The 27,999-nt window shown below is 56.7% G+C and overlaps 1 protein-coding gene across 2 annotated transcripts; it reads right to left on the reverse strand.

Moving 5' to 3' along the window:
- Window positions 1–1,568: 1,568 nt before the first annotated feature.
- Window positions 1,569–27,999, reverse strand: Flna (filamin A). Of its 2 annotated transcripts, XM_070039471.1 has the most exons (48): window positions 27,922–27,999; window positions 24,374–24,866; window positions 21,195–21,443; window positions 20,991–21,088; window positions 20,740–20,887; window positions 19,822–19,940; window positions 19,655–19,732; window positions 19,397–19,559; window positions 19,109–19,309; window positions 18,425–18,562; window positions 18,217–18,340; window positions 17,947–18,083; window positions 17,653–17,846; window positions 17,355–17,468; window positions 17,123–17,266; window positions 16,076–16,199; window positions 15,822–15,982; window positions 15,651–15,741; window positions 15,402–15,571; window positions 15,075–15,192; window positions 14,692–14,954; window positions 13,843–14,440; window positions 13,579–13,752; window positions 13,336–13,498; window positions 13,077–13,237; window positions 12,815–12,985; window positions 12,434–12,557; window positions 12,190–12,346; window positions 11,458–11,647; window positions 11,276–11,299; window positions 8,789–9,036; window positions 8,586–8,681; window positions 8,349–8,451; window positions 8,122–8,262; window positions 7,905–8,033; window positions 7,582–7,755; window positions 7,327–7,488; window positions 7,042–7,245; window positions 6,808–6,960; window positions 6,577–6,699; window positions 6,211–6,477; window positions 5,916–6,053; window positions 5,592–5,707; window positions 4,939–5,071; window positions 3,408–3,584; window positions 3,039–3,257; window positions 2,746–2,949; window positions 1,569–2,067 (listed from the first exon to the last, which is right to left on the reverse strand). In XM_070039471.1, the coding sequence occupies exons 2-48, from the start codon at window positions 24,744–24,746 to the stop codon at window positions 1,880–1,882; spliced, it is 7,944 nt and encodes a 2,647-aa protein (XP_069895572.1). In that variant the 5' UTR covers window positions 24,747–24,866; window positions 27,922–27,999; the 3' UTR covers window positions 1,569–1,879. The 2 variants fall into 2 exon arrangements, with proteins under 2 accessions (XP_069895572.1, XP_069895573.1); XM_070039472.1 differs by lacking the exon at window positions 11,276–11,299.

The raw sequence follows: 27,999 nt of genomic DNA on the forward strand, positions 1-27,999 counted from the left end.
CTACTCCTTGTGGGGGAATCCATGGGGCATGGTTTCAAGAGGCTCTGGGCAGTTTGATCCAGCCCTCCTGTCCTTTCTTCTCTTCCATGTGGTCTTCCTAAATTACTAGCCTTTGGCTAAGGGCTCTGGTGTCCTGCCTGAATGGGACACCATTGGTTTAATGCAGGGGGAAGTTGACCTATAGGATGTGTCCTGGCCATAGAACCTGGCTTTCTGCATTTGCCTGCAAGTGAGTCTGTAGCAGTCCTTGGCTAGAGCTGACTGGGGTGCAGTGAGCTATCCAGACACCCACAGGGAAGTCTCATTGGGAGGTAGGGCTTTGGACATTTGTTTTGGGGTGTTTTCCAGGGTAGAAAGCTCTGAGTTGGTGTGGGAGCCCATGGGCAGGGCATGCAGAAGGGCATTAGGCAAGTGGCCAAGCAAGCCCCACTGCACATGTCAAGAGGGAGCTATGGTAAGGCCACTCAAGGAGGGAGGGAAGACCACATAGGACATCTAGGGTCAGGACACTGGGATTCCTTCAGAGTGACCCATCTGTCCACTGAAGGACCCTGAAGTCACTGCTTACAATAGACCCTTGTTTAGAGAATTGGTAGCATGTTCGAGATGCCTGGAACAGGGTCTGGATAAGCAGTCGCTTCAGATTGTGGGCTGGAGACATGGACCAGATGTAGAGTGCCTGCCTAGCAAGTGTGAGGCCCTGAGTTCTAAACAAAGTGCCCAAGACTATTTATCTGATCATTTCTTTTTTTTTTTTTTTTGTCGGTCTTGGGGCTTGAACTGTGGGCCTGGGCGCTGTCCCTCAGCTCTTCAGCTCAAGGCAAGTGCTCTACCACTTGAGCTACAGCGCCACTTACGGTTTTCTGGTGGTTTATTGGAGATAAGAGTCTCACGGTCTCTCCTGCCCGGGCTGGCTTTGAACCTTGATCCTCAGATCTCAGCCTCCTGAGTAGCTAGGATTACAGGCGTGAGCCACCAGCGCCTGGCTTATCTGATCATTTCTACCAGGGGTTTTTCTGACCCCACCCTAGCCAGTAATAAGCTTCTTCTGCCTGGCATTTTGCCTCCTGAAACCTGGTCTTTTCTTTCTTTTTCTTTTTTTTGTGGGGAGGGTCAGGTTGTGGGGCTTGAACTCTGGGCCTGGTCTCTGTCCCTCAGTTCTTCAGCTCAAGGCTGGTGCTCGACCATTTGAGCCACAGTGCTACTTCTGGTTTTCTGGTGGTTCATTGGAGATGAGCATCTCAGGACTTTTCTGCCTGGGTTGGCTTTGAACTGTGATCCTTAGATCTCAGCCTCTTGAGTAGCTAGAATTTCAGGCATGAGCCACCAGAGCCCAGCTTCCTGACCTTTTCTTAGACCCCATTCTGCAAACATCACATCTCTGTCCTTGCATGTTATAATCCAGAGATACAGAGGTGGAGCTAAATGCGGACGAGGACTCCTGGAATCCAGGACTGGTCCCCTTTGGAACAAGGAAGATCCACCTGGAATCCCAGCAGCCTGGACTGGTTCCCTGCTTTCACCCTTACTCCTAACCCCATGAAAACTATGGCCACACACTCACAGAATAGAAGCAAAACTTTATTCTTCTTGGCTGGGAAAAAGTATTAGCAGGTGGTTGAACACAGGACCACCCCCCCCTCCCAGAACCAAAGAAGACAGGCGCTGCCACCAAATGGCTCCCTCTGCCCAAGTGAAAGCCAAGAGGCCAGAGACAGCCCGGGAAGGCAGGTGAGCACAGCGCAGGGCAGGGGCGTCTGCAGTGCTAGGGTGGCCACGGCAGGCCGGGGGGCAAGGGCAGGATTTCGGGGAGAAGGATGGGACTGGCTGGGGAGTGGGGTGGGTGTGGGGATGCTTCTGGCTGGCATGGGCACCAGGCTCAGGGCACCACGACACGATAGGGGCTGCCTGGGATGTGCTCGTCGCCCCACTTGACCACTAGTGTGTACTCCCCTTTGTCCTTGAGCAGGTAGGAGACGCTGTAGAGCCGGCTGCCCACGTGTTTCACCAGGATCTCCTCGCATGGTGTCCTGGGACCATGCACCCCCACCAGCAGCATGTTGTTGCCTAAAGTAGGAAGGGGTCTCAGTCAGAGGCCCTGACCCCCATCTCTCAGCTATGATTGCCATGACCCTCTCCTCCCCATCTCATATCCTCTTTTTGGCGACAGTTATTTCTGAAGAGTTGCCAGCACCTCCCGCAACCCAGGCCAGCATTGCAAACTCCGGTTCCTCTAAGCTGGGTTTTCTTCTTTTTTGGGCCTGTCCTAGAGGACTTGAACCTCAGGGCCTGCGCACTGGTCCCTGAGTTTGTTTTGCTGAAGGCTAGCGCTCTACCACTTGAGCCACAGCTCCACTTCCAGCTTTTTTTTGCTGGTTACTTGGAAATAAGAGTCTCACAGACTTTCTTGCTCGGACTGGGTTTGAATTGCCATCTTCAAATCACAGCCTCTGGAGCTGTCAGGATTACAGGCGTGAGCCACCAGTGCCAGGCTTGTCATTTGCTCTTTGAACAGGGACTAGCCAGGAAAGAGACTCCCCACAAATGGGAACGTGTCTTCTTTGTCCCCAGAGGCACAAGCTATTTTTTTTTGGAGGGACAGACAAGGGGAGGGAGGGAGGCCTAGGTGGGAGGTAGTTCTACAAACACAGCCATATCCCCAAAGGCAGTTTTCTGAGCCTATAGGCTGAGCATCTTGTTGGTTTAGGTCCAGTCTTTTCAGAAGCTGGAGGAAGAGCTGCCTACCTGCTTTACTGCAGTCTACTGTGAAGCTGCTCTTCTGGCCTACATAGGCCTTGCTCAGCCCCAGGCCCTTGGCTACCACCTTGCTGGCGTCAGCAGGACTTGGGCCCAGGGTTGCATGCTGGGGGACACTGGCAGCCTTAGTCAGGGAGTCCACAAACACTGATGATGTCTCGTGGAGGCTGTGGTTGCTGACAAGACGGGGGCCTGTGGGGCAGAATGCATGGGACTGAAAGGTGGCGGCGGTGCCAGGCACCAGTGGCCAGTGGGCACCAGTAGTCCAGACCTAGGCTCACCTGTGACTTTGGCCTTGAAGGGGCTTCCCCCAATGTGGTAGGGCCCACCATACTTGATGGAGATGAGGTAGCTGCCAGGTGCCATTGGGGTATAGGTGACACGGTAGCCCTCAGGACACTCCTGACAATCCATCTTCACCTTGGAGGGGCCATCAATGGTCACCGAAAGGGCACCAGCTCCCGCGTTGGTTGTATTCACGATAAACTCAGCTGGGCTCCCTGGGAGCATGGGAGGTTAGGCACAACCCACCTGGTTAGCTTCCCTATCCTCAGCCACTCAGCACAGGCTTGTCACCTCTACACGCCTCCTGTTGTCACCAAAAGTTTGGAGGACTGCAGCCACAGTCAGAGCTATACCCGTGGACCTACCTGTGACACCACCTTCCAGGCCTGCTCCATAGGCCGACACCAAGCCTGGGTCCCCTCCATGCCCAGGCTCCCCAACTCGGATCTTGAAGGGGCTTCCAGGGATGTGGGTACCATTGAACTTGACATCAATCAGATAGATGCCATTCTCCCGTGGGATGAAGCGCACAGCATACTTATCTGAGGAGCAGAATGACATGCTGAGGGCCTGCGGTCTCTTTCTGTGCCTAGCACACAGCATCTGCAGTGAACAGCCTGAGTATTGGCCTTTGTCATTTCCCTTGCTGTCTGTAAGAGCAAGGCAGCACAGACATTCTGAAGGCTGAAACTTTAGATGCCCAAGCAGCCCACAGTCAAAGCTCATTTGCACTGAAGTCTTTTCCAAGCCAAGTGCCTACACCTTGCTGCCTCTTAATAAAAGTTTACTGGGATCCGGGTACCAGTGGCTCATGCCTGTAATTCTAGCTACTTAGGAGGCTGAGATCTAAGGATTGTAGTTTAAAGCCAGGCTGGGCAGGAAAGTCTGTGAGATTCTTTTTTTTTTTTTTTTTTTTTTTGGTCAGTCATGGGGCTTGAACTCTGGGCTTGGGCGCTGTCCCTGCACACTCCAGCTCAAGGCGAGTGTTCTACCGCTTGAGCCACAGCACCACTTCCGGCTTTCTAGTGGTTTATTGGAGATAAGAGTCTCATGGACTTTCTTGCCGGGGCTGGCTTTGAACCATGATCCTCAGATCTCAGCCTCCTGAGTAGCTAGGATTATAGGCGTGAGCCACCGGCACCAAGTTTGTGAGACTCTTATCTCCAATTAAATACCAGAAAACTGGAAGTGGTAGAGCACTTGCCTTGAGCTGCAGAGCTCAGGGACAGCCCCACGAGTGACAAAAAAAAAAAAAAGCTCAGGCCCAGGGTTCAAGCCTCACGACTGGCAAAAACAAAAACAAACAAACAATTGGCAGAGAACTTAGGACCATGATTTGAAGTCAGTGTAGGCAGGAAAATCTGTGAGATTCTTTTTCTTCAATAATCACCAAAGAGCTAGAGGTGGAGGTATGGCTCAACTGATACAGTTCCAGCTTTGAGCAAAAAAAAGCTATGGGAAAGCACCCAGGCCCTGAGTTCAAGCCCCAGTACCAGCACCAAAAAAACAAAAACAAAACCATTTCCTGTTCATTCCACATTGCCTTCTGGTAGCTGAGAACAGGTAGAACTAGGTTGCGAAACTAGTACAGTGCGATACAAGGTGTAATGCAATGAGGCGCTATACCTTTGGCCACAGGGCTAGGCAGCCCAATAGTAAGACCGCATGGTTCCCTCGATCTTCCTAATGACCATGGCTGGCAAGCCGATCCCCAGGGGTTATAAGTTGAGGAAGGGTCTCTTGGCCCAGGGGTCCAGGTGTTAGAACTTAGTCTTGGCTGCTTACAAAACCTCTACCTTCCTTTTGTACTCTCAGCCTGCTTAGGAAGGCCTGCTGCCCCTGGTTGGGCCAAGACAGATGGCTGGATGGCTAGGCAGGGCAGGGAGAGGGCCTCACCTTGGTCGATCTCTGTGACATAGCACTCCTCCAGGGCTCCCGAGGGGCTGTGCACCTTGGCATCAATTGCCCCCTTTGCCCCATTCAGGCTGACTGCAAAAGAGGCTGGTTGGTTGACCTTTAGCCCTGACTCCTGGAAGCACAGCAGCAGATGATGTTAGATAGGGCGGCTGGGACTCAGGCAAAGGAGGAGGCTCACAGAATCACACTTACCCATCTGGTGTCCAACTTGGTTTAAAGAGGGAGAGCCACTGATTTGTGAGAGCAGCAAGCCACAGGCACACTTCCCCGTCCTCCACCCCCCTAGACTCATGCCCTGGAATCACACACACACACACACGCACGCACGCACGCACGCACGCGACCAAAAGGAAGGGTGGTCCCATCTGTGGGTAGCACCCAGCCTTGGCAAGGCTGTCCCTCTTTAAACCTCAGCCCTGGTGCTCAAGGGGCACAGGCTTCTGTTCAAAGCCTTTAGACCTGAGACACGAGAAAAACACCACGCGGTGGGCTGCGCCCGGTCAGAGCAGAGGCCTAGCACCCAGACTTGTTCTGGATAGGACACTCGGCAGCACCGAGGCCTGCTCTCCATGGTGGCTCTGCTCTGGCCGGGGCCAGGAGCCTCAGGTGGGAAGTTTCTCTCAGTGCCTCACCTGAAGACTAGAAACAGTAAGGCGGCGGGCGTCACCAGACGGAGAAGCCACAGGCACCACAAACGGACTGTCAGGGATGTGTTCCTCGTTGAACTTGACTGACACCTCATAGTCACCTGGACAGAAAGGGAACACAAGGCTGAGCTGGGAATACCACATCCCCCCAGGGGCTGACCCATTGACCACACAACACATCAGTGTTTGGGCCTCCTGCCTCTGCCGCCCACAACGGGGGACAGGGGTGAAGGGTGGGGGGTGGGGAGAACTCTAGGCGGCCCTTGAGGCCCCACCCTCCCCAACTCCAGCCAGTACCACCCCACGCACCTGGCTCTTGGACCACATAAGCCACACCACAAGAGCCATCCTTGCGGTCCTCGAACGAGATCTCAGCTTTGCTGGGGCCCTCGACAGCAATGGCCAAGCCCCCAGCACCAGCTTCCCTGGTCCAAATGCTGAATTCAGCTGTAGGAAAGCAGTATGTCCTCATGGAGGGCAGGTCCTCAGGCCTCAGACCCCCTCCAAGCATGGCCAAGATCAGCATGGCTGCCGAGTACTTGCTCTGCCCCATCACCGCCCTGCGCCCAGCCAGAACAAGCGCTCGGTGGACAAGCACGCCTACCTGGCACTCCAGCTTCAGCCCTCTCCAGGCCAGGTCCTCCAGCACGAACCTTGTGGGCGCCTCCTTCCCCCAGGGGTCCCACAGTGAATTGGAACGGGCTCCCAGGTACATGCTGGCCTTTGTACTTAACGCTGACTGTGTGCATTCCCATCTCAGCGGGTACAAATCGGATGCAGTAAGTATGGTTCTCTCCTTCCACGATCTCTGCGTCATGCGTCTTGCCTGATGGACTAGTCACCTGGGCTGTCATGTCTTGGATACTAATTTCTACAAGCGGGAGATGGCCTAGTGAGCAAGACCCCTCTCCCCGATCTCTGCCCCTGCCCCCTTGCCTTGGGAACGCCCCTGGGATGTTGCGTTCCTTACCAGGGATCTTCAGGCTGAGGTCACAGTGACTGCCAACATTGGCCACTGAAGGGGCCCGCCGCCTGCGGGTGATGCTCTCTTTCACCCGGCCCTCCCCGGTCACCTTCACAGAGAAGGGGCTGCCTGCGGGAGGAAAGCACAGCCTCTGCTCACAAAGCGCACCTGCGGCAGCTGGGCCCTGGGGTGTGGCAAGGAGGGCTGCAGTGACATGTGAGCGACGGTTGCACTCACCAGGCACATGCTGGTCAGCGAACTTGATGTTTATGATGTAGTTGCCAGGCTCCGTGGGGCAGTAGGTGACCCTGCACGTGCCATCCTCCAGGTCCTCTGTGTTGATGTCCACCTTGCTGGGGCCTTCAATGGACAGGCTGAGCCCACCGTAGCCTGGGGAAGGGACAGTTGTTAAGCCAGGGTGCCAAAAGCAGCTAGCTGGACTACTCCAGCCGGTGGGTCACTACTGCCTACCTGCATCTCGGGTGTCAATAATAAATTCGGCAGGCTCAAAGGTGTGGCCTTCCTGGAGGCCCTGGCCCGAGACCCGCACGCGACTGGCATCCCCAATCTCTGACTGGCTGATCACCACAGGGATGGGGCTGCTCGCCACATGCTGCCCGTTCTTCTTCACGTGGACCAGGTGCTCCCCCGTTTCCTTGGGCACGAATGAAATCCCTGGGCACAGGGCAAAATCATCAACAAGGGAAGGTGCGTAGCCCCCTTTCCAGAACCTTCTGGTCCCTTTGCAGCTCTTACCCACGTGGCCGTTACGCAGGCGCTTCAAAAGACAGGGCTCCTCTCGGCCTGAAGGAGGCACCACAGTGGCTGTCAGCAGGCTAAGGTCTGTCTCTGAGATGTTTATGGGGATATCGGCGGCAGAGCCCACTTTTAGGTGGGACATCCGCATGGAATCGTCACCTGAGGGGGAAAGCAGGCCATCCCATCCATCACTTTTAATCCAGCCACAGCAGACCACGCCCACCCTTCACTGCTGCTGCTGCTGCTGCTCACCTGTGACCCTGGCAGTGAAAGGGCTGCCTGGGATGTGCTGCTCATTGTACTTGACAAGGATGCTATAGTCACCGGGGAGCACGGGGAGGTAAGAAACACTGCACGTCCCATCCTGATTGTCTGTGCAGCTGATTTCTGCTTTGGACGGACCCTCAATGGCCAGCGACAAGCCCCCTGCAAAGTCATAGGTGGGATTGGGAACTGTGTCCAGGGGCACACCGCTGGACTCTGTACTGATGAGAAGACCTAATGGCTTAGCAAAGGTCAAGGAAGGAAGCAGGGTGAGGAGCCCCATTCAGGAATCAAAATCCCATGTCCCTCACCCTCTCCTGCATCCTTGGTGTTGACCGTGAAGGTAGCAGGTTTGTTGACTACTCCGTGGGTGAGGCCCGGGCCGTAGGCAGTGACATGGCCACAGTTGACGTAATCCACATAGAACTGCAGGGGACTTCCTGAGGGAGGAACAGGGGCCACATGGAATGCTGGCCTCATGTGATCCTCCCACCCCATGAGTGACACAGGTAGAGGCCTTGGGCCCACCTGGGATGTGCATGTTGTCATAGCGGATGTCCATCTCATGCAGGCCGGCCTCACTGGGTGCGTAGCGCACTGTCACAGTGCCATCCTTATTGTCAGTGATGGAGGGCTGTGCCACTTTGCCTGAGGGCATCCGAACCTCTCCTGCATGACAGTAGGTCTGGGGTGAGGACAGACCATTGGTACACCCTGGCCTCCTTGGTTTCTGAGTTCCTGCCCAGCCCGTTTACCAGTGATCTCTCCTTTCTTGATAGTAAAGGGGATGACAAGGTCAAAGGGCCTCAGACTGGTCACATCCAGCCCGTTAACACCCACCATGGGCCTCTCGGGTCCCTGCAGTGGAGACAGAGAGATCGGGTGAGGGGCTGCAGTAAAACCTGGGATCCGTGTGCGTATGTAAGAAAGGGCCTCATCAGACACCACCAGGTCAGCCTCACGTGTCCATGTGCGCGTAGGCCAGGCCTTACCCAATTCTGCTGGCCACCCTGGGCATAGGTGTACTGTGGAGCCAGTTGCTGAGGCCGCAATGGAGTCTGTGAGGCGGGCTGGTCCCCAGCCAAAGCCTGCAGGGTGAAGCAAGAGAGCTGGAGATAGTTTTCAAAGGGGGCTGGAGGAACAAAGCAGGGTCTTTCTGGATCCCCTTGCCCACCCATCCCTGGCCCCTCCTCACTGTCACTTGGAAGGGGCTGTTGGGCACGTGCTCGCCGCCAAAGCGCACACAGATGACGTATTTGCCCGGCTGAGGGGCTGTGTAGAAGATGTCGAAGGTGCCATCCTCGTTCTCTACCACATCCACATCTACCTCTGAGCCATCGGGGGTGCACACGGTGCAGGTCACCTTGCCTTTGCCTGCTGCCTTTGTGTCCACAGTGATTACTGTCTCCTCCCCAATCTGGATGGTAGGGCCGATGCCAGCACCTGGGAGGGCAGGGCGGGTCCCCAAATGGGGGGCCAGCAGGTGAGCCTGGCACTCAGTCTGTAGCCATCAGCCTGCCCGTCCAGGCCTCTTATGCCACCACCAAGCACAGCCAGATCCCCCCTCCCTCCTTATCCCCCCTCCCCCCAAGCTGTAATGGCGAGTGGTTTCTCAGAAGGCAGGAAGGACTCTCCTGAGCATCTCATGAACTACATGGCAGAGGCCTAATGGGTGGTACCCAGGTGCCGGGGAGGAACAGGAAGGGACTATCCCGACATAAGCATTTGCTGCCAACTCAGCCTCAGCTGACCTCACAGCCCATGCTGATAAACATCAGTGCCCTGGCTAGGCCCACAGCTGCCGGCGCCCCTGTGGCCTGGCCTTGGGCCGCAGTGCTATGTGTGGACGCAGTGAGGTGGAGTCCTGCCGCAGCGTGGGGGGCGCTGTGATACTTGCCTCCCCGCCCACCCCCACCTCCAGTCCCCAGGCCTGATGGTGGGTGAAACTGGACTTTCCTGACAACTGAGAATGCTCGCTCAACCAGAGGCTCATGGTGAGAGGCAGCCTAGCGCAGGCAAGAGCTGGGAGCGGGGAGCAGGCGGGCAGCAGGGTTAGCACCCGAGCAGTGTAGCGCAGCAGGTTTGGCAGAGCAGTGGCAGCACCCAGGGGACAGGGGACGGGAGGGCCAAGCCACAGCCATCACTGGGTTGCAAGGATAGAGCATTCGAGCAGCCTCCAGGGCCCCAGAGTGCCCGAGGAAAGGGGAAGGACAGTGACGTTATGACCTGGGGCTCAGCCGTGGAGGCTTGGAGGCTGTGGGCTGTGAGGCCAGGAAAGCAGCTGATTGAGGACCAAGTTCAAGGGCCCCTCTGGCCAGCCTGCCGCCAAGTCCCCCTATTAGCTGAGGGCTCACACTGCACCAGGCTCTGTGCTGGCCTTCCCTTCCACAGCCCAGGAAGCTCCCTCAACTCCGGACCTGGCTGCCTGATGCCCAGTGAGGCTTCACTCATACCCGTCCAACATCAGCTAGCTGGTGGCTTGGGCCCTCTACTGACAGTTCTCCCTGGCACCCCACTTCTGACCCAGCCTCAGCCAATCAGCAGGTTTTGGCCATGCCCTCTTCAGAGTTCACCTCCAATTGTCCTCCCACTTGCGGCGCTATAGCCATTGACATGGCCCAAGACAAGCTTCTGGCTTAGTCTGAAGGTGACTTAAGCCGCTCCCCTGGTCTTCCTGCTTTGCTTTGATTCCACACACGGTGGCCAGGGAAATGAAGACCATTGACTCACTCCTTTCCTTGATGCCCTAGCACCTGGGAATTGGGCTGCTCCCAGTCCCAGCCTCCCCTACCACCTAGCCTGCATCGCCCCCACCCCCCACCCTGGAATCTCAGATCCCATGGCCTACTCTATAAAGCAATGTAGCCCTGTCCAAACCCCCTAGTTAATCTCTATCCCTCTTCTTGGCCACCTGTCCAAGTGCCAGGCCTGTGGCCTTCAGAGGCTCCTGAGTAATTGTAGCCTCTTCTCCCCACCCCTGGGGTGTCCCTATGGCTGGCTGGGGACTGTGTGAATAACGTCACTGCTGGGGGAAATTGGGGAGAGGGAGGGAAGGAGGGAGATGGGTCACAGAGTGCACTTTGGGGCTCTGAGGCTGGGCCACGCCCCGCCATGCTGGAGGCCCAAGCAGTCACTGGCACTGGCACTACTGCACCGCCAGCCAGCCCCACCCGCTCATGCACCTCCCCCAGCCTGGGACGCAGAGGCCCCTGGGAGGTGGGGATGGAAGTCTGTGGATCTGACCAGGGCTCGAGACTCCCACTGAGTAGAGGAGACCCTTTGTCCCCTCTGCCTATGCAGGAGCCCCTGTGAAAAGGAAGCACCTGCTGCTGGTCCCCCGGTGCTTCCCTGGGGTGCCAAGATCCCCAGACCCCAAAGTCCCCAGTGGGGTACCTCTTAGGATACACTTCACCCCAAAGCTCGCAGCTGCAACCCAAGTGCTCAGAGAGGGAAATGGAGGCCCAGAGAGGGGGAAGGGCCAGAGCATTCATGCTCAGCTCCAGAATCCTCCCTGGGCCGCAACCCTCTCCAGCCCATGGCCCTGTCTCACACAGCCCCCCACTCTGTCCCTGCCTAGAGCTGCAGCTGGAACCGTTCTGGGAATGAATTAGCAATGAAGAGGAAAGGAAGCCGCCCCTCTGGGCAGGAGGGGCATTGGGAGTGGCCCCAGCAAGCAGCTTACCTAGCCCGTGACCTCCGATTGACACTGAGGTGAGAGGGCAGAGAGCAAGGAGAAAGGTCAGGTGAGTCACTCAAGGGGGCGGCCCCCACTCCCACACGCCGCCCCAAGCAGCGAGCCCTTGCACACAGGCACACCCAAGCCCCGTGCCGAGCTCCACGGTGGCCGCTGGCAGGCTGGCTCACCTGTGACTGTGCACTTGCTGGCATCCCCAGTGGGCACAGCCCGGACACGATATGGGGAGAAGGGGATCTCATCACCACCATACTTGATGAGGATGGTATAGCGTCCTGTCACATCCGGCACATAGGCCACTGTGTATGTGCCGTCATGGTTGTCTTGGATGTGTGTCTTCTTGGGCTTGCCTTCGGGGTCCTGTGGGGCAGAGCACAGGGGAGAAGGTTGGCCCAAGTCCACCACTGCTCCAGGGACAACCTCTGGGCCCCTCAACTACCATGGTCCCGATGTCCGCCTGCATATGCCTCTGTCCTTTATGTTCCCATATGCAGAGTCTGAAAATGGAATCCCTGAAGTATACGGCATTTGACAGGAAAAAAAAGGCAGGACTACGGAAGCCTGGCACCCAACTTTGGCCCCAGGGCCTGCCCTGGTATGAAGAGGGGCTTGCCTGGAAGATCTCAGGGTTGTATCCTTATTTCCTGGCCCATGAGATTAAAGGCGAAGAAACGGAGACACCACAGGCTCAGGTAACAAGCTTGATCTGCTCGCCGCCATCCTTAGGTTGTGAAGCTGGAAGCAGAGGCCTGCCCCTCCCTGTCCTCCAGCTGCGGCTCCCTAGGACGCTGCCTGCTTGCCCTGCCTGCAGCTCCGTACTGCAGGCACTGAGGTCTGGCCTCCTCTCCCCTTCCTCCTCTCCCCTGGAGCTGCAGTGCACTATGGGAAGCCAGCAAGCTCACCGTAATCTGGACAGCCAGTAGCCCCTCCCCAGCATCCTTGGCATCAATGGTGAATTCCACTGGCAGGCTAGCTGGCACACCAGTAGTGTTGAGTCCAGGTCCGCTGGCCTTCACCTTACTGGCATCATGTGTGGGCAGCACCTTGACCTTAAAGGGGCTTTGGGGCCAGGGTGTTGTGAGAGATGGGCAGACAGCTCTTAGCACCCGGCCTGCCCTCACCACAGGCAATGGGCTTGCTTCTTACCTCCGGGGTACCTCTTCTTCCCCGTATAGCACTGAGATGCTGTAGGGCCCTTCTCGACTGGGCACATAGTTGACGGTCTGGGTGCCATCTGCATTGTCCACCACATCCACTGGCTCCACCAAGCCTGGCCCCAGTAACAACAGCTCAGGCCTACTCCCATCCCAACTGTGCCTCGGGCCTACACCTTACCATGTCCTTCCCCACGGCAGGAAGGACCCGAGCACCTGCAGCCTAAGACCATCTGGATGCAGACCCTCCCACATCTGTCTACTCTCCCTTCTTCAGGTTTCCACCCAGCTCTACTGCCACCTGAAGCTCTTCCGCCAATTACCTAGACACCCGTCCACCTCCATGTTAGGCCCCCCTGACCTTCCTGCTCACCTTTGGGCCCTTGTACTTTAACCTGCAGTGGGGCCACACCAGCCTTGCTTGTGTCCACCTGGAAGGACTGAGGGAGATTGGCACGAACCATGCCCGGGCTCAGGCCAGGCCCAGAGCACTTGACTTTAGATGCATCTGTCACGTCATGCACAGGGACCTTGAAAGGACTACCTGGGGGTTGGGGCAGCAGGACAGTGGCTATGTAAGACTGGGGAGGGACGCGGAGGCCGTCCTAGCCCTTCCCTGGCCACCATCTCCTCACCTGGTACTTGGTGACCCCCATAGGTCACGTTCAGGCTGTAGGTGCCAGCCTCGAAGGGGATGTACTCTACCGAGCAGCTGCCATCCTTGTTATCCATGCAGGACATCTTGGCCTCCGAGGGGCCTTCTACAGCCAGGCCCAGGCCCCCTGTGCCAGCTCCCCTGGTCCAAGTGGACAGCTTGTTATTCCCTGGGGTTCCCAGGCCCATTGACAATAGAATCTGACCCCCCCCCCACCCCCCGCCAGGTGGCTTATTCACCTGGTCTCCACTGTGAACTTGTTGGGTTTGTTGGTGGTGCCGCTTTGGAGGCCTGGCCCGTGGACACGCACTCGGGAGGGGTCACAGCCCTCTGCCACAGGCACCTGGAAGGGGCTGCTGGGCACAGGGCTGCCATCATAGGTCACGTTCACAGAGTGGAGTCCTGGAGGGCAGGTCAGGTCAGGAGGAGGCTGCGCTGCCCTGCCCACCCGCTACCTGGCCCAAGGGAGCCCCGGCACCTACCTTCCTCATACGGGGTGTATTCCACTTTGTATGTGCCATCTCCACAGTCCTGAACGTACGTCTCGGTCAGGTTTCCTGATGGGTTGGCCACACGGGCCTTGACGTGCGGCCCTCCTGTCTGTGTCAGAGCACGAGCGTCCACACTGAATTCAGTGGTGGCCTCTCGGAAGACACCTAGAAAGAGGGACAGTGAGGAGGCTGGGGCTCTGGGGACCCAGGCTCTCCACTCTATCCCCACGGACCCCCCCCAGCAGGCCTCCTTACCTTGGCCCTCAATTCCAGGCCCATAGCACTGGATGCCTGATGTGTCCAGAGCAGGCTCCACCTGAAGCTTGCTTGGGAAGTTGGGCACGGGCTGGCCACCATACTTGATAGTGACAGTGTAGGCCCCAGGGCAGAGAGGAATATAGGTGATGGTGTGGGTGCCATCACCATGGTCCTGGATGTACACTTCGGCTGGCAGCCCAGCCTCAGAGCAGATCTCGATCGTCAACTCTGCACTGCCTGCACTTGAGCAGTCCACCTGGAACTGGCCCACCTCACCAGCGGTGGCCCGCTCCAGCCCAGGGCCTGAGCACTTGACCTTGGATGGATCAAAGCAGGGAACCACATGGGCCTTGAATGGGGAGCCGGGAATGTGGGTGTCAGCGAAGAGGATGTTAATGTTGTAGTCGCCGGGCTCAGTGGGCACATAAGACACAGAGCATGTGCCATCTCCATTGTCCAGACACTCGAGCTGTGCCTCACACGGGCCTTCCACAGTCAGGCCTAGGCCCCCTGTGCCAGCACCTTTGGTGTCAATGGTGAAGCGGGCAGGGGAGCCTGCACTGCCCCCCTGCAGTCCTGGCCCAAATGCCTTCACCTGAGGGAAGAGGAAGATCAGGAGCTGAGGCTATGTCACCTCCAGCCCAACCCCAGATCGATCTCTTTTTTCCCTGACTTTCTTCCCCCCTCAAAGAGACAAGAACCAGCTCAGGCTGCCACCGGCTGGTCATCCATCAATAAGGGCAAAGATGACCAAAGTGGAAGGCAAAGGTGGAGTAGAGGGACACCCTCTGGGCCCTCAGCACAGTGGCCTCCTCCCATAGGACCTCCCAACTTCGATTCTATTACCTTGCTAGGTTTGGTCGGAGGTACTGCTTCCACAGGAAAGGGGCTGCCAGGCACTGGCACCCCATCATACGTCACCTCCACCTCATAGGGCCCTTCCTCGCGAGGCACAAAGCGCACCACGCTATTGTCAGTCCCCAGGCCGGACTCCACCTTGCAAGGTACTGCGACACCTGAGGGACCCACAATCTTGGAGGCCACTTTGCCTTGGCCACCTGCCCCCTTTGACTTGACTGTGAACTCCTGGTCTTTGCCAACGTCCACTTCTGTTGGAATGATAAAAGGAAGGAAAAAGAAAAGACAACCGTGACACGTAAATTAAGACCACCCGTGGGGCAAGGCTCTGGCTGAGGGGGGAGGTGTCTTGGCAGTGCCAATTAACTTACTTTCTCCCAGGCCAGAAACCTTGATCTTGCTGAGGTCCAGGCTCGGGGACACTCCTACTGAGAAGGGGCTCTTGGGGATGGCATCCCCTCCGTAAGTGATGTTGACACCAACTGGGCCCTGAGATGGGTGCAGAAAGGCACCGGTCACCAACTAGGACCCTTGGTCTCTCTTCACCTCTAGTTGTCCTCCTTGGGACATAGGGGCAAGAGAACTCAGACAGAACCAGCTTGGCTCCCCAGCTCTTCTCCCCTTGGGCCAGCCTACCTAGCCCACCATATGAGGAAACACAGACTGAATAACTGTGGCGGGGGGGTCAAGAGGGCTACCTGCTGCACAGGTGTGTACTTGACTGTGTAGGTGTTATCATGATGGTCAATGACGTCCACATCTCGCGCTGCCTCCCCTTTGGCCGGCCCTGAGAACTGGACATCCAGCTTTCCCTTGCCAGCAGCTTTGGCGTTGACAGTGAAATGGGTGGGCTTGCCCAGCTCAATACCTGAGGAGATAGGGGGACTTGGGTCTCAAGTCTTCTCCCCTTGCTTCCTCCCAACCTCCCACCGGACACTCATCCTTACCTGTACGACTGAGACCAGGGCCATCAGCTTTTACCTTGCTGGCATCATGAGAGGGGTCTACCTTCACCCGGATGGGGCTGGTAGGCGTGGCCTGTAGGGGGCGGCAGAAGATAGGTTGAGCACAATACTCCAACACCCATCAGTCTAGAGACCAGAGGTAGTAAATCCCACCTGATCAGCAAAAAGGACCATAATGGTATAGCTGCCAGCCCCGCGGGGCGTGTATTTCACTGTGAAGGTATCATTGTCATTGCGGATTATGTCGAAGTCAATGTCTGCCTCAGTAGGACCCACCACTCCCGGGGCACACTTGATACCAATGCTGACATCGCCTGTAGTTACGAGAAAGCAACAGATCCTCAGACATTGTGGGGAGACCCCCCCCCCCACACAAACCTGTCCTTCCACCCAGAGCCAGTCCTTACCCTGACCGGCCTCCGTACAGTCCACAGTGAAGTAGGTAGGTTCGTGGGCTTTGAGCCCTGTCTTGGCCACTCCTGGGCCATACACCTTGACCTTGTTTGGGTGGCTGCCAGCTCCCACATTCACCTGTAGGGTATGGGAACAAGCGCAAAGGAATAACCGGGACAAGCCTGCAGAGACAGAAGCTCCCTTAGCTACTGCTAGTAGACAGGCAAAATGGTAGTGCTGCCTTGGGAACCATGTGGCAAAGTTCCTCCAACAGCAACCATATAATGCTGTAACTCCACTCCTAGAAAGAAACGAAAACCGAAGTCCACAGAAACACTGTACCCGAGCGTTCCAAGCAGGACTACTCAGCTAGCTCCAAAGTAAAAACATCTACGGGACTAGGCAAAGAAGACTTTCATCTACATGAAAATCACTGAGCTGTGTGCTTCAAATGCATGAACCGTGTAGCAGGCAAACGTTCTCTCATTAAAACTGCTATAGAAGATAAGGAAAACCACAAAAAGCCAGAAGTGGATCTGTGGCTCCCGTGGTAGAATGCTAGCCTTGAGCACAAAAGCTCAGGGACACTGTCCAGATCCAGAGTTCAAGCCCCAGTATCAGAAAGGGGAAAAAAAAGTGCTATAGAGCACACAAAATGACTTAAGGACAGTATACTTAGGGAAAGAGTCAAACTGTGTAACTCTTATGAATAAATAATCGCGTGTTCAACAAAAAGAGTATCGGGAAGTTGAAACATGTTCAGGGTGAGTGGGAGAGCAACAAGAGGGTAGACACAGGAGTGGAGGAAGGGTGAGCAAATGCACTCATTTTATGTACACTATATCGATTGAATCATGTAACGTGAAGGCTGGGATGGGGTGGCGAAAGAAGGAGAATGACGGGAGGGTGTGACACTGATGAAGAAGCGTTGTACTCATCAGCTGGCTACAGGAGTTGGAACTGCTTTGTACAACTACTTAATACATATTTTAAAAACTGCCATAGAAACAAAGCAGAAATGCTAAGGAGACGATGGGCTCAAGGCTTGGGCACTAGCTTACCCGGAAAGGGCTGTTAGGAATGCTGACACCGCCCCAGGACACCATGGCTGTGTGCTTCACTGGTTTCCGGGGCATATAGGAGCAGCTGTAGGTGCCATTGCCGTTGTCCTTGACTGAGGCCTCCACAGGGCAGCCCTCGTTGTCCTGTAAGGCAGGCAGAAGCAGGCACCCACTGGTCAGTACCGAGGTCTGGGTGCCTGCCTGCCCTGCCCAACATGGGTGAGCATCCCACCTGGACTTGGACCCGGAGAGGGGCCTTTCCGGCATGCTTGGCGTCCACAGTGAACTCTGCAGGTTTATTGACAGCCACGCCAGTCTTCTCCAACCCAGGCCCACGTGCCTTTACCTGGCAAGAGACCGCCCAGATCTCAGGAGACCAAGACAAGGTCTCCGAAACCCGTCAGATCAGGCAGGAGCCTAGAGTGGCAGGCAGAAGAGCATGGTGCTGGAGATAGTGGCCAACGGCTAGGCTGCTAGGACAGGGCCCAAGGAGGAGGCCCAGATTCAAGGCAGTGCTGTGTGCCCCTTACCTTGTCTGGGTGAAAGTCCTGGGGTGCGTCGCGGATATCTGCCATGAAGGGGCTGAGGCGGATGTCCTCGCTGTTGCACAGCACGTGGACCGCGTACTCACCGGCCTCCTGCGGCCAGTAGCGCACATCGCAGGAGCCATCGCCCTTATCATCACATTCAATCTTGGCCTGCGACGGACCTTCCACCGAGAAGCCTGACAACGGCCAACAGTCACATGGGTGCCCTGGAGCCTCAAGGCGGGCTGCCCTTGCCACCCTCTGCCCCAAGTACCCATAGCGAAGCTTCTGACTCACCCAAGGTGCCTACATCGTCCCCAATGGCCTCTACCACGAAGTCTGCTGACTTGCCAACAACGCCTCCTTCCAGTCCGGGGCCCCAGGCCCGCACCTTCTGATTGCCACACTCCGTGCCCACTTTCACCTCGAAGGGACTGCAAATGTGAGATCACACAGGGAAGCATTAAGAGACACTGCCCTGCATAGGGGTGCCACCCAGAAAGAGCCAGCCAGCCTCTCATCACCACACACGGGTGAAGGGGTGGGCAGCAGGGCAGAAGGTCTCACCTGCGTCCGATATTCTGGCCACCCCATGTGATGGTGACGGTGTATGTGCCAGGGACTGTAGGGTAATACTCAAAGCCATACACGCCGTCCCCTAGGTCCTTCTGTTTCACACGTTCCTCACCCTCTGCCAAGACAGGAGCCACTCAGGTCTAGCCAGCAGTGACCCTCAAGGACTGTCACCACACACCCCAGCCCCAGCCCAACTTACTGGGACCCTTTACAGTGACCTTCAGCTCCCCGCTGCCAGCGCCCTTGGTGTATACCTTGAAGTCAGCCGTCTCCTTAACCCGCACACCTTTAGGCTGAAGGCCCCGGCCAACAGCCCGACAGGCAGCTGGGTTACAGGCTGCGGACAGAAGGGTCAGATGAGCTGCCAGGTCCTGGGGCTGGCTATCCCCTTGCCTGCCACCCACAGGACCAAGCTGTTGGGATTCAAAAGTCCCTTAAGAGCTTTGCCTGACAGGCTGGTAAGGCACATGCAAGAAAGAACTGGAGTGGGCTGTGACCCCAGGACAGTATCCCATGCCAGGACAGAGCAGGCCTTTTCCCACCTGCTCAAAGCCAGCCCCAAGGCCCCCACCCATCCCTCCCCACCAAGAGGAAGATGGAGCCAAGTACCGTTGACCCTGTGGGCAGAGCAGAGAGCAGCAGGTTTCTAGACAGCTGGAGCCAGCTCTTCCGAAGGTAAAGCATGGAGAGGAGAGATGGAGAGGAAGAGGAGGAAGAAGGGTCCCAGGAGGGGAGGAAAGACAGTGCATGCCCAGACAGTGAAGCTCAGGGTCCAGGGCCACCCAGATGGGGACTGGAGCTAGATGGCCCCAATGGCTTCCCCCTCCCACAGGAAGTCAGGGCCCCAGTACCACAGTTGGGGCATACCCAGGGCCAGGCCTACCTTGGCCAATAGTGACAGTGTAAGGGCTGCGAGGGATGGGCACACCAGCGAAGGTGACATGCACCGTGTGGACACCCTCCTTTGTGGGCTGGTAACTGCAGCGGTAGGTGCTGTCTCCTCGGGCCTCCAGTTGAGGCTCCACTGTGCCCTTCTGTCCTGTAGGGTCCTGGATGACCACCTCCACCTCGCCCGTGCCAGCTCCTGTCGCAAGGCACAGGCTCAGCTTCTGGACTATGCCAGGACAGCTCTTCCCCCAGGCCAGGTGGGCCCTGGCAGTGCCTTCCTCACCTGCGGTGAAGATCTCAAAGTAGGTGGTCTTGTTAGCAATGTTGCCACTAGGCTCCAGGCCAGGGCCTTGGGCTGTCACTTTGCTGGCATCACCCTGTGACTTGTCCACATACACCTCAAAGGGACTCTTGGCAATATGTTGGCCGGCAAAGAGCACAGTCACCTGTTCACAGGAAAAGCAGGCCGTGAGGGCGGTGAGGGGGCCCTCTACCCGCCACCGCCCATGGCCACCTGCCTCTCTGCCCGCTCAGGGCTCACCTTATGAGTCCCCGTCACTTTGGGGATATACCAGACAGAGAAGGTGCGATTCTTGTCATTATTGGCAGTCACCTTTGCCTGCAGTGGGGAAGTAGCATTTGGTAAGAGCAGCCACTCCCTAAGGGGACACGGCAGGGTCCTGCCCTAGTATACTCGCATCATCCTACCTCTTCTTGGTGTCCGGCTGGGTCTTCCACGTACACCAGCACCTCTCCCTGGCCGGCACTTCGAGTCTCCACAGTGAACTCTGCTCGCTTCTTCACCATATTGCCTGTGGGCTCTATGCCTATCAGGGGAAGGGAAGAAAGTGATGGGCCTAGTGCTAGGGCCACAGCCTCATCTCTCTACTTCCTGGTCTCCAGACAGTGAGACGGAAAGAGTGGGGGACACAGCATTAGAGTCCCTATCCTTCCTTGGCAGTCCTCCAAAGCAGGCACGTTTGCATCTTGGCAAGTTCGTTTAGCATATATCCAAGTATGAGACTGCCTAGGGACTCACCTAGCTCAGTTCTTGCCCCAAGACAGAACTGTGCCTGTTCTCTGGAGCACGCTGGTTTGCTTCACTGGTATGATGAACCTAAGCCCTGCCTAAGCCTTGGGTCCTGTGATCCCTTGACCAGTTTGTCTCCCATTATAAAAAAGCATCCCACTGGCTTCTCCTCCTCTGAGGAGTGTACTAGCACTCTGTTGTTAAGGGAATAGTTCTTTGTGTGTGTATTGGTCATGAGGCCTGAACTCTGGGCCTGGGCGCTGTCCCTCAGCTCTTCAGCTCAAGGCTAGCGCTCTACCACTTGAGCCACAGCACCACTTCTGGCTTTTTTTGCTTATGTGGTTCTGAGAATGGAACCCAGGGCCTCATGCATGCAAGGCAAGTGCTCTACCACTGAGCCACCTTCCCAGCCTCAAGGGAACAGTTCTGATCAACAGCGATCCATTCTCATCTGCCTGACCTTTGAAGATTTATCTGATCATGTAACTGCCGCGTGGCCAGAGACTCCCTTGGGACTTCAAGTTCAGAGAGGGCACAGTCCCATGGGGAGGATATCACTGTATGGCCAGGAGTCTCCCTAGTGCAGGCTATCTCACCTGGCCCATAGGCTCGGGCTTTCTTTGGGTTCAGTTTGGGCCTCAGGGGAGCCCCTGGTTTCAGCTTGGCCTTAGGGAACTGGGACAGATAGGTCATAACTGAATGCTCATCCACGTTGGGGTCCACAATCTCCTCAGGGGTGATCACCTGTCATGGGGAGAAAACAGGAGCCATTGGGACTTTGTCTACTGTGAACATGACACCCTCCTCCCCCCCACCTGCCTCAGGCAGAGCCTATCAGGGGACATACCTGAGGGATGCCCAGCCAGTCATCAGCCTGCTGCATAGCTTCCCGCGCATTGTTTACAGGCTTGCTGGCATCCCAGGAGTCCCAGTCAGGACACAGGCCTGTGAAATAAGGAAGTCCGTGCCATGAACCTGAGGGCTACAGAACCACATCCCAGGGCCAACACACAGGCTCAGCAGAATGGCCTTCACTTCCATTTGCCCTTACCTGGGGCACAGCTATCCACAAGGGCACCCAGAGCTCGGCCACTCTGCCAATCTCGACTAAAGTTGGTGATAGGCAACTGTGGCAACTTGTTTTGGATCCAGCCCAGAAGCCTCTGCTTGGGTGTCTGCTTTTTGGCTTCCTCATCCTCTTCCTCATCCCACATGGGCATGGAGATAGAGTAGTGCAGGATCAGGGTCCAGATGAGGCCCAAGATCAGCTTCAGGTTTCCATCCACAATGGCCTTGCTGTCTGTGGGGCAAAGGAGTGGAAGTACTGGGCATGCACAGATCTTCCCATAGCCTTGGGGGAGGGTGCCCCAAGATAGGAAGTCAGGCCACTCCTGGGCCAAAGTTTGGCGGCAGATAGCTGTCAAATAGATAGGAGGAAGAGGCCCCCCGCTCAGCAAGGGGAGGGGGAATGTGGATCACTCTATTCCCAAGGTCTTTGTGGGGCCACAAGGGGTGTTCGCAGATGGACACTCAAGAGAGTATAAGATACACGATGACACACTGCACCAAGAGGAGGAAACGCTAGCAGTCCCAGGACCCAGAGGAAGGGCAGATCGCCAATCCAGCCTGCAGAGCGAGCCAGGGAAGGCCCTCGAGGGCAGCCCTGGAGAGTGACTAGGATAACTGCTTTGCTCCTGTTGAGGCAGAGAAGTACCCAGGATCTCTGCGGACCAGAAGGAACACAGCCCCATCTGGCCTTCAAAACAGAGTTCCTGACCTCAAGCTGGGTTGGGGCTGAGGAAGAGGAAGGCCAGGTTGGCAAAGTGTTGTTGGGAAATACAATTACCACTCCAGGGCGGGTGGATGGGGGTATAAGGCAGGGGAAGTAAAAGCATTGGGCAAGGACCCTTGGGCGAAGGGGTGTGCAACCCCGGACCTCCCCACTTCCCTGTCCTCCCAAGCCAAGCTAGGAGTCAGGAGGCCATAGGGCTGGCTCAGGGGGAGCCAAGTCCCAAAGGAACGAATGGTTGGACTACATGTTCCTGACTCACTGGGGCCTGTAGGGAACTGCAGGAGTGACAGAGCAGCAGACACTGTGGGCTGCCCCGACTTCGCTGGGAAGGAAGAATAGGGTGGGGCTGAATGAGGCTAGGTCTGGTGCCTATGGCCCACTTGGCAACTCAGTGGCAGATGCTTTGGGTGGGGTCCCCCTATCCTGCTGCTTCAGCAGAACCTGTTCAGCTGCCACCCCCCACCCTCGCGATTTGCCACCTAACGGGCTGTAGGTTGCAGGCAAGCAGAAGGCTTACCACAGGGGAAGTGGTTAGGGCGGGCACCCTGAATACCCATCACCATGGCAACTCCTCTGGAGCCCCACCCAAGGCCACCTCTGGGTCTCAGGAGTGGGTGCCTCAGGGTGGGCTGAGGTTTTAAGAGTTCATCTTTGGAAACCCTACTGGCCTTCCCTGTAATCAGAGAATATTTGTCTAGTGAGTCAACTGCAGAGGGAGGCCTGAGGACAAAGACAGATACCCTTGAAAGGGCCGTCCGTCCGTGGCAGGTGGCCTCCCAACCCCAAGGCAGCACCTCAGCTAGGAGGACTAGCTGAGCCTCTCTACTAAGCAGAGTGACCTCTGTCCCTCAACAGGTTGATTCTGGCCTTTCGGGCTTGCTTTCCACTGCCCTCAAATAGTGTGAGGATGGGGAAGGGAGGCTTGAGAAGAGCAGGAACCCAAGATAAGGAAGGGATTCTCACCAGGTTCCCACCCCCAAGACCTGGGTGCAACACAAGTGCCCTCGGAGGTCTCCAGTGACCTCCAAGGGGTGTGTAGGGGGGAGTAAGGCCAGGCCCACCAGACCAGGAAAATTAAGGCAGGGCCCTCCCCCTGGCCCATATCAGGCAGGCCAATGGCAGCACCATCCCCCTCCCAAGAGGAAGGGGAGGACCAGGACCTAGGGCTGGGAGACTGCCTGGTTAGATGGCCCCGCCCCATCCCACCCCCTTTCCCCAGCCCCTGGGCCAGCCAGCCCCCTTCCCTCCCCTAATCACTGCTGCTTTCCAACATTTTTTTGCCTTATATGGCAAAGCTCTGGGAACTAGGCCTGCTCCAGCCAGCTCACAAGAAGGAGGGGAGAAAGAAGGAGGGAGGAGACCCCCCCCAAAGAGCTGGGGTGTGGCTGGCCTCCCCACATCCGGTAACCCCCCCCCCCAGACTCAGAAATGACTCAGCTTGGCTAGACCTTCTTGAGGCTGGGGGGTGGGCCTCCACTAGCATTCCAAAAGAATTCAGAGCTCCAGAGTGGCAAGGGAAACCAGAGTTTTCTCACTTTCTTGGGCTCCTACACTCCCTCTGCTACTCCTCTTGTTCCACATTCCCCCAAGTCACCAGTTCTGGTGCCTGTTCTGGAGCAGCATCTACTGAGAAAGGCCTGGGATGCTGCAGTAGAGTATGCCAATGCCAGCCTCTCCAGTCCAAGTGGCAAGGGCACTGGGCTGGCAGTGAGCCCTGAGTAACTTTCAACCAACTCCTGCATCCTAGATGCAGAAAACCAAGGAAGCAAGTTTGCCTGGGGTGAATGGCAAAGTTGGTGTTTATGCAGACTACCAGACAGATCTGTTCAACTCAACCATGCCTAACCTGCTTTGGGTGCAGTTTTGCTTCTCTCTAGTGCTCAGGCTCACCCCTCTCATCCCGATCGGGGAATCTAAACCAGGCATGTGAACTCTCTCCCATGGGGAGCGTGTTGCCAATCTTTTGAAAACAGAAGCAGAAAGAGTCCCTAGACAATGGGATCCACAAGTTCAAACCCCCAACTTAGAACCAGAGGGCACCTGAAGGCCACAGGGCCCTTTCTTAAGGGCCGATGGCCTCCTCTTCCTCCAGGATAGGGTGAGGCACTCAGTGCCAGCTGCCCGGTCAGTACCCGCCTCACCAGGCGCGGTCCCACGATGGGTATAGTGGTGGGGGCGCGGCCTGTGGAGGATGTGAGCTCAGCCTGGGCGCTGGCCAGCGTGCCGCTGCGGGCGGGGTCGCGTAGCGGTTCGCACGCTCCGCAGGCCAGCCCGCGCGCCTTTGTTCTCGAGGACTGCACTGAGCGAGACCGGCCGAGGGGCCCCAGGGACATCAATGGCTGCGCCGCGGCCCGGAAAAAGGTATCTGGGGGCCCGGAAAGGGATGGGGGCCCCCGCCCCCGCCCATGCCCCTGCCCCAGAGCGGCCCGCGCCCTCACCGATGGAGACGAGCTTGATGCTCTCGCGGTCCAGGAACTCAAGTGCCACCGATACGTTTTCGAGCTGCATCTGGCGGAAGGTGGGTCGCTGGTTGTGTTTTCGGTGCATCTTCTTCTGGCTGAGTACCTCCAGCAGGGCGATGAGCCGCAGCCCGTCGCTCAGGTCCGTCTGCAGATTGGCGATGCGCTTGCTCACGCACTTGAGGTGCTCGTTGCACCAGCGCGTGAACGTATTCTGCTGGATCTTCTTCCATGGTGCATCCTCCGCCAGGTCCTTCTCGGTAGCGGGCATCTCGGCGTCCCGCGTCTCCGCGCCGCCTCCCGGAGCCGCGCCTGCCGTGCTCTGGCCAGAGCGAGAGTGGGAGCTACTCATTTTGAGGCGTGAGGAGCCACGGGGGCGGTGCTGCAGCTTCGGCAAGGGGACGGCCCTTTAATTAAAGCCGCAGGCACTTCGGCGTGTTGAGAGTCGAAGCCGAGAACAACAGAGGTTGTGCTGTGGAGAGAGCGAGCCCTTTAAATGCGGGTAGAGGGCGGAGCCAAAGGCAGAGCTTCATCAGGGCGGGACGCAAGGGCGGAGCTTCGGGGCCGCACCCGCGTCGCTTTGCCCCGCCCGTTGGAATGCCCCCACAAAGGTCCCTGCCTCTCGCGGGTACCACCCAACTCCAGGGCTTTAGGGAGGGTCTTTGGGCCCCGAAGAGGGCACAGAGGCTTCCTAATTCCACAACCTCTGCACCAGCGCTAGAGGAAATACACCCAGAGCGAAGAAACGCTGAGCATTGTTTGGCTCGGGATCGCTGGGCTGCAGCCGGCACGCCCTTACAAGGGACTCTGCATCCCCACTGATTGGGACGGATGGGGGGGTGTCAGTGAATCACTGGGGCTCCGCCCCAATCTCAACACCACCACCCCTCGTCATCATCGCCCCCTCTTTCCCCCTCCCCCGCCAGTTTCGGGCTTAGGGTCCTCGGCCTCCCTCTGGTCAGCAGCAGTGGGAAGAGCCCAACAATAAGCGAGTCGATCGAGAGCGCCAGCGCTAAGCGCACCAACACACCGAACTTAACGCGGCCCCTGCTGACCCCGCCCCATGCGGCCAGCCAGTTCTAACAGTCCGGGCCCACACACCTGCACGCCGGGGGTTTCCCACCGCCCCCCCCTACACTCGGGAGGATATGGGGCACTGGACCAAGAGGCCGCCAGCACTCCAGGACCAAGCAGCCTTCAAAAGGGCTTGGGTGTGCCAATGGACACGGGCCATAGACATCCACTGAGTGCGTGCAGCCAAAGCACGCTTGCGCAACCCACCATTCTGTCCACTTGGAACCCTGAGGGGACTTAAAAGTACGCTTCTCCTGACAGAATAGCCTCTGAGTCCAAAGTGACACACGATACAGGCAGGATGCTAGGGGGAAGATAACTTTTTTAGCCCCAGAAGGGCCTGCTCAGGGAGTCCAAAAGGACTGAGCACCTGGGGCTCAATTTGAAGTTCAGTGGTGGATGTGGCCAGGCTCAAGGACAGGACCAGGAGACAAAGTGAGAGTGTGCAGCACAGGTGGCTATGGTTTGCTTAAGAGCCAGAACTGTGTTCTGAGAATAGTGTGAAGCTGTTTTCTGAAAGTTTAATTTTCTGGTACGGAATTCTGGAGATGATGATGTAAAAGCTGCTGTGCTGAGTCAGACACTAGCAAAGACCCAGGAACAAGGAAACTAGAGGGGATACTCAAGAAAAGTCAGACTACTTATGGCTTCTTCCCAGGGTAGAATCACTCCTCTCCTAGCCCTCTGTACTTTGCCTTTTCCTTTCTCCATCTCAATCTCTTTTTTCTTCAGAAAAACAGGTCTCTGTTTCTACTGCTCAATTCGAGTAATAATTGATATTCTAAATGCCAAGGGGAAAAAGGGTCCTGGGTTGGCTGGCGTGTCATGCCCAAATATGGTTGGCTCTCCCATGGCTTGGTGTGTGCATCGCGGGTATTGGGGCTGTGATCGCACCGGGCTCCCCTCTTCCTCTCAACATGTTCACTTTCACAGATACCTAGAACCTCAATGATTCCCCCACCAATGGTGCTTAGTATGGTGCCAAATAGCATTTTCTAGTACTGAGATCGACCTGCTACATTCTCCTTCCTGTCCTGACTACTTTCATACACTCCTGCATCAAATGCACCAGGGTGAGAGTTATGAAGGGGTCCCAGCCTGCCAGGTGCCATTCAACACAGGCTTAGAGTTGTCCTACTAGTCTCACTTCTCCAACCCCCCCCCCCCATTAGAATGCAAGTTCCTAGGAATGAAATTTCATCAGGAATTGATTCTCCACTAAGTGCCATCCCACTGGGTTATCTGAATTCATTTCTTAATTTTCAGAGAACAAGGAAACTGAATCAGAGGAACTGACCAGAAGTCAGCTTCAGCAGACAGGACAAAACTTGGTTGTTGTAGCTTTCAGCCCTAGGATTTGGCTAGCTAGGAAAAAGAAGGAATGAAAGAGTAAGATGGGCTTTGTCCCTAAGAGGACATAGTACCACCACCAGATGTCGCCCCATCCCAAAGCCCCCAGATGGGGCAGCCTCAGGAAACCAAAATCCAGCTCTTTCATATTTTCCCTTATTTGGAGTAGATTCTTGGATGTTAGACATACTCCGCCCACCTCTACACACCCCCACACTCAGACCCCAGGCTAGGTCCTCCCACTGGGAACTATAGTCCTAAGTTCAGGAGCCATTCAGCTGTGATCCCTAGAACACTTTCTAGACCCGTGTAGCCAGGGGGCGCCAGGAGGAAGCAGCTTAGCAAGTGAGACCTAGACTGGTAAAGAAAACCCAGGTGGGACTGGTAAAGACACTTATTTTGGGAGCATCTACCTTGACAAAGCAGTATAAAGCTTATGCAAATAGACCTGCTGATGGATTTCACCCACTTTTCCTGGCCTTGGGTGGCATAGGGATCTGAGAATGTTGGCGCTTACATACCAGCTGCCAGTGATTTTCTCACTAAGAGCCAACCTGGGATACCGGACAGGGCCCAGCACGGAAATCTAGTTTACCACATCCCTGCCATAGGCTCCCAGGAGTACAACATCCTTAGAATCAGCCCCATTCGCCCAAAGCAGCTGGTTCCAGAAACAGGCCCACAGCCTGCTCCTGTCTGTCTTTACCCTGAATGCAATGTGTCCTTCCAGCTCCCCAGTGACCCCTCACCCTCATCTCATGCCCTTCTTGCCCAAATATGCATGCGGTCCATGGGTACCCACACGTCTACCTGTCTCCTGCCTGCCTTCATCTCATGCCAAAAGCTCAGACACCTTCTCTCTCAGGGATCCCATAGCCCGGGGCTTCCAGACTCTTGGATGCACACAGTAGCCTTTAGACACTCACTCACTCCTAGATGCCTGGGACGTGAGTCCCCACACCCGAGCAGCCCCTGGCCTGGACCTGGTCGTGCTGCATTGGCGCCTGCATCCTGCAGCCTCTCCGCCCGCCCACACCACCTCTGTCTCTGGTTCGCGAGCGCTGCGACCATCAGGAGCGGAACTGGCCCCGCGTATCCCTCACCTGCTGTCCCAGAGGGCGGCAGGCAACCGCGGGGTGGCGCCCAGCTCTCCTCCGCGCCCGCGCCGGCGCCCAACGCCT

The sequence above is a fragment of the Dipodomys merriami genome, unplaced genomic scaffold (genome assembly GCF_024711535.1).
Source record: "Dipodomys merriami isolate MVZ:Mamm:240054 unplaced genomic scaffold, mDipMer1.0.p SCAF_3, whole genome shotgun sequence".
Lineage (NCBI taxonomy): Eukaryota > Metazoa > Chordata > Mammalia > Rodentia > Heteromyidae > Dipodomys > Dipodomys merriami.

Bases quoted from the DNA above. Each gene is read 5' to 3' on its own strand.
- Flna (XM_070039471.1), bottom strand. From the start codon at position 24,746: ATGAGTAGCTCCCACTCTCGCTCTGGCCAGAGCACGGCAGGCGCGGCT. The intron at 18,084-18,216 runs GTGAGACCTTCT...TCACATTTGCAG, and splicing joins GGCCAGAATATCGGACGCAG to TCCCTTCGAGGTGAAAGTGG. The intron at 6,054-6,210 runs GTAGGCGTGCTT...GCTTTCCTACAG, and splicing joins GGCTGAAGCTGGAGTGCCAG to CTGAATTCAGCATTTGGACC.